Source organism: Prosopis cineraria, unplaced genomic scaffold, assembly GCF_029017545.1.
Source record: "Prosopis cineraria cultivar Desert tree isolate PC_DT_omini unplaced genomic scaffold, ASM2901754v1 PC8, whole genome shotgun sequence".
NCBI classification, from domain to species: Eukaryota; Viridiplantae; Streptophyta; class Magnoliopsida; order Fabales; family Fabaceae; genus Prosopis; species Prosopis cineraria.
The window spans coordinates 3,276,863-3,282,537 of record NW_026555339.1 but is presented as its reverse complement, the minus strand read 5'-3'; the positions used below and the strand labels follow the sequence as shown (position 1 = coordinate 3,282,537).

Here is a 5,675-nt window from a genome sequence, read left to right as displayed (position 1 = left end):
TACAGTGCCATTACGGTTAATTGAAAACTATGGCTTAAAATATTTGTTTTTTTTTTTTTTGAAGAATGACGAATAAATCCTTTCAAAGTAGGAAAATAATAATCTGATCTTGTGGAATGTAATAGCACTTTTTAAGTTTCAAGAGATCTAATTGTTATTAAATTTTTTGATAAAATAAAAAAATGCCTCTTAATTTAAAAAAGTGCAACAGAGTTCTTTTCATAATTTTAGTTTTGAAATTCACAATTCTAGTTTAACAAATAACTAAAGTAATTTATGCACTCATAATTTTCTCTCATCATTGGCAAAGTGTAATAAAGCTTTTCTTTTTCTTTTTCTTTTTTCTTCACAATTTTAGTATTGGAATTCACAAATTTGATTTAGCAAGTGACTAAAATGATATAGGCATTCACAACTTTATCTCACTATTTTTTTATTTTTAAAATTAAGAGACATTTTTATCATTTCATTAAAATTTTTAATAACAATTAAATCCCTTAAAACTTAGAAGGCACTATCACATTTTATAGTATCAAATTGTTACTTTCTTATTTTGGAGGGCTTTATTTGTCATTTTCTCTTACTTCTTCGTTTGGGTTTAAATGCACTTAAGAATAGGAAAGATATTGTTGATGCGGGCATGAGCTGCATGGGTGCCACCGACCTTGAATCCAATTTGAACCTGTTGGTCTTTATATTTTTATCAGTGCTTGTGGGCACGTTATATTAATAAAATTTAGATGAACATTGAATAATATGACTAGGTGTAATACAATGAATTCTTCTTTTACAATGTGACAAGTTAATGTTCAAATTTTAGTGGAAAGAAATGCTGACGCTTAATACCTAACAATACCGCAAATAATATTACCTGCAATAAGAAAATAGTTATGGGTGACAAAATATATAATTAAAAAGAATGCATTCTAACTACCAATAAATAAAATGATTTTTTTTTTGCTGCTTTGTACAATAAGTCTTGAACTATTTACACATGGTTTATCTTTCTTTACATATTTCATATGATTAATCTTGAACTATTTATTCACACTATTTAATTATTTCAAAATTTTATGATATATTTATGTATTCCCTTTTTTAAGACACTCGCCCTTATTTATTGAATCAAATTATTTCTAAAAGTTATTCAAAAAATTTTTTAAAATAATTATTAATCTCAATCAAACAATTCATTCTCACTGTTTACATTGAAGTTGATGATTTCATCTAAATTATTTATTATCGGTGCAATGTATGGGGCTTGAGTCTATTGATGCTCGAAATTATTAAAAATTCAAATAATATACATGGTTCATTATTATTTAAAATAATTGAAAGTTATGTAGTCTTTAATTTCATAACCTATGATCAGGTATGCTTATACACGACATATTTTAGACTAACCCTTAATATTAACTCTTAATAAATAAATAATTATTATATTAAAATTTCATTTCAAAAGTTGTATGGTTTTTTATCTGCTCTAACATAAATGTTTGACATTTTATCTATTACTCCCTTTAAACTATAATACAAGGCATTTTTTATTAAACTTACTTAATTCAAAATATAAAGCATTGAGTATCTTTTATAATTTTTTTTCAACAGTACCCCTATTTTATTTATTATTTTTTAAAAATAATATATTACAATTTTAATTATTATTATTAAGATTTTTATATAGAATATTTAATGAGAGTATAATTATTTTTTTAAAAAAATTAGATTTTAACTAATATTATTTAAAAATTATAAATTAATTATTAATGTTTTATATTTTGATTCGGAAGGAGTATAACTAATGTTGTAATATGGTTTGATTAATAGATTTGAGTCTAGTTAAAATCCTAAATACATCCCCGGGGGAGGGGGAAGAAGCCCTAAATACATATCTTCTTCGTATAAACTTGCTTGCATGACACATTTGTGCATGTGATGTTACATGTTGATTTCAAAGGACGTGCCTAGAATAAAAAGGTCCAATTAGTCAGTACGCAAAATAAAAGCATTTTTTAGTTTATCCTCCGGATAAAAAAAAAGAAAATGAGAAAACTTTAGAACATTGGAGGGAAAGCAAATCAACAAAAAGAAAAATTAACAAACTAGAAAATGGGAAAAACCGAAGGAATATTTAATTATTTATATTGATTTTATCATTTTGAGATTTCTTGCAACGCGAGGAAGAAGAAAGAAGATACGAATGCATTCCCTCCGGGCTGTGTGAAAGGAGGATAGTAAGTTCCATAGCACATGGCTTAGAACGATCGCTATCAGAGATGCAAGATCCACCTTCAAACCCTAACCCCAATCCCTCTCCTCACAATGCCAATGCCAATGCCGCTTCCCAATTGCCGCCACCGGCGCCGGCAGTCTCTGCTTCTCCGCCGACGGCGACTCCCGCCGCCTCATCTTCGTCTTCTTCGCTCTTCCTGAGGGGAGGAGCTGCTGGGGCCGGCGCCGGCGGGTCCCACGCACTCCACCACCACCACCACCACCACAGGAGGGCCCACTCTGAGGTTAACTTCCGGTTGCCGGATGACATGATGGATCTGTCGCCGTCCGATCCGTTCAATGGCGGCTCATCCACGGCTAGCCTTGAGGAGATCGGATCCGAGGACGACCTCTTCTCCACTTACATTGATGTTGACAAACTCGGAGGGGCTAACGGATCGGGAAGTGGTGGCAATGGATCAGATCAGAATGGGAATGGGAATGGCGTCGGTATAAGCAATCACAATGAAAGAGAGAAGAGCCCGAGTGCAAGGCCAAGACACAGGCACAGTAGCTCCGTGGACGGGTCGACTTCTACAAGCATGTTTGGAGAGATTATGGAGGCAAAGAAAGCTATGCCTCCGGATAAGTTAGCTGAACTGTGGACGATTGATCCCAAGCGTGCCAAGAGGTTTGTCTTCATTTCATTTTCTTTCAGCCAGGTGCCAAGAAGTCATTCGTTAGAAAAGAATAATGATACTAGAAATGCATCAATTTTGATTTCAGACGTCCTATCTTATGCTGAATTGCACTTCATAGCACCTTGTCCTCTGTCGGATGAACAACTGTTTCGGTTGACCATCCTGATCTCTGTTAAATGAGTTTGTGTTTGATTCGCTTCTTATAGTCAACACATGTGATTCTTAGTTGTCGATGTTGTTGCTATATTTTTATGTCCAACATAATCCTAAAATTGCAGAAGTTGATGGCCGGAGAAAAAGGTGCACCTCTTCTGGCCTCTAAAGCGACTAGTTAACCTTCATGTCATATTAAATGAAGCATAGAAATGGCTTATTACTGAGAAGGGGAATGTGATAATAATTGGTTTATAAAAGCGTAGTTTGTGAATTAATACCAAACGATATCAGAATGCCTCATGCCTTGCTGTTTGTTGTGAAATATAATATTTCCTGTTGGTCGTGTACACTCAGCTTAACCATTTAATTTTGTGATGAAGAGTTATTCTGCAAAAATTGTGGAATTGTAATTTCTGAAGGCTATAATATTGGAAGAGATGGTGGTCTTTAGTGTCAGTTAATTTTAAGTATCTCTGTATCACAGTTGTTGATATAATTTTGTTTTCATTTACTGTTCATTTATTATTTGCTATTGAATAGAATCCTAGCAAATCGACAATCCGCTGCTCGTTCAAAAGAGAGGAAAGCTCGTTATATTCAAGAACTTGAGCGCAAAGTTCAGACCCTTCAGACTGAAGCCACAACTCTTTCTGCCCAACTTACACTGTACCAGGTTCGTGTTGACATGTCTAAAGTTATTTTTTTTAGTCTATTTGTGATAAAATAAATCTTTTGAAGTTCAACTGAGTTAATTCTACTTGTTGCTACATTACACAAAATCTTCTTGAATTTGGTTGAATTAGGTTTCAATATGTGAGTGCAATTTCCTTTATTTTGCTGCTTGTGATCATTCTTATAATCTTGGCGTGTTACCTAAATAATTTGTGCATTAATCTTGATATAATCATGTCTACTTGACAGTATCTCAAAGTTAAACGTTGCACTGAAAGTGATAACATTATATATGCTTTCTTTTTTAAATTTAAGTGATGAAATGAATAATTCTTATGGTTTATCAGTGCCTTGCTCTTTAGGATTTTTTTTATAATTATTATAAGCCCAGTTCTTTTTGCCCATAAGAGCTTAAATCTTATGTTTTGACCACTATTTTAATTCCCAGTTCAGTTGATGGTTTTTGGCTTGTAAACTGTTATCATTTGATTGATTTCAGTTTCTTTCTATAGACAAATTTTTTGCTGAATGGTAATATGATCAAATTATTCCTTAATTTTTTTAGAGGGACACCACTGGGCTGAGCACAGAAAATACAGAGCTTAAGCTTCGTCTGCAAGCCATGGAACAACAGGCACAGCTTCGAGACGGTAATCGTTATTTCCAAGTCACCACCGTCTCTTGATACAAGAAATTAAAGTTCATATTTCCTGTGATTGTTTCAAAACTATTTTGCTAAGGTTCACTAATTACAAAGTAATCTGTCATTGATCTTATGTAGCTCTCAATGAAGCATTGAAAAAGGAAGTTGAGAGACTTAAGATTGCAACTGGGGAGATGATGAGCCCTTCCGAATCATTTAATCTGGGGATGCACCAGATGCAATTCACAGCTTCAAACTTTTTTCCACTTCCCCCCCAGTCAGGACCTTCTGGTCACCAGAGCATGCAGCTGCCATCATTCAATCACTCATCCAGTATGCCAACTCATCAACTGCAACAAACTCACTCTCATCCGTTCTCAGAAATGTTGCAGAATGACCAACTTGGTCGTTTGCAGGGGCTCGACATTAGTAGTAAAGGATCACCCCTTGTGAAGTCTGAAGGCCCCTCACTTTCTGCAAGTGAGAGTAGCACAACATTTTAAATTTGACACAAACTGTTTGACCAGCTGACATATCCATGGCCTGCCCTTCTCGTCAATTGTTTTAGAGTGTTGACATCTAGTTATTTATTGAAGGTACTGCATTCTATTAATATCCCATTCAGATTAAGTATAAATTCGTAATTGTTTATTCTTGGGGCTGCTCCCTAAAAAGGGGAAGCATCCTTGGGGTTTTGTTGCAAAGTTCACGAATTCTTGTTTCTACATGGCATTTGGTGTTTCTGGGCGCTAAGAGTATTGGGAATGAAAGGTCATTCTCATTGTATCTTTGGATGTTTGGACTTTTGTCAATCCCCTCCTGTCATTTGTATCATCATTTACGTGATAGCATTGTAAACTGTGTGATTTATTGTTCTGTTCTCAATGTAAGATGAACATGGAACTCCATAATGCCTTTATTATTGTTATTTTCTTTCGCAGAAGTTGTACAATCCTTAAATTTTGGAGACCTATTGTTATGATAGCCTTTCTCACGCCAGGCATTCATGGATAGTCTACTTTAGCAACTCTAACGGAAGATCCATGTATTATTTTAAGATTCGTTGCTAAGTGGGGTTCCTATCTGAGCTACTCTGTTCGACGACCGAACTGAAGATAAGTCCCCTTTTAACCCCCTGGGGTCACGAGATTTTATACCTAAAAGTAAATAATATTCTTACTGTGCTTTCTATATGGTGACACGCTACCCCCCACGCCCGAGCGCATCATCTTATCCATCCCTGCCTGTCTTTATTTTGGCGCTTCTCCGTTGTTGAATTATTTGCTTGTTCC

At 34.6% G+C, this 5,675-nt stretch overlaps 1 protein-coding gene across 1 annotated transcript; it reads left to right on the top strand.

The window, feature by feature from the left end:
• Positions 1-2,164: 2,164 nt before the first annotated feature.
• LOC129318473 (transcription factor RF2b-like) lies at positions 2,165-5,335 on the top strand. Its single transcript, XM_054963261.1, has 4 exons — positions 2,165-2,902; positions 3,609-3,741; positions 4,306-4,390; positions 4,522-5,335. The coding sequence occupies exons 1-4, from the start codon at positions 2,277-2,279 to the stop codon at positions 4,884-4,886; spliced, it is 1,209 nt and encodes a 402-aa protein (XP_054819236.1). The 5' UTR covers positions 2,165-2,276; the 3' UTR covers positions 4,887-5,335.
• Positions 5,336-5,675: the final 340 nt, after the last annotated feature.

Coding starts and splice junctions, on each gene's coding strand:
- LOC129318473 (XM_054963261.1), top strand. CDS start 2,277: ATGCAAGATCCACCTTCAAACCCTAACCCCAATCCCTCTCCTCACAAT. Junction 2,903..3,608: donor GATCCCAAGCGTGCCAAGAG/GTTTGTCTTCAT, acceptor GCTATTGAATAG/AATCCTAGCAAATCGACAAT. Junction 3,742..4,305: donor CCCAACTTACACTGTACCAG/GTTCGTGTTGAC, acceptor TAATTTTTTTAG/AGGGACACCACTGGGCTGAG.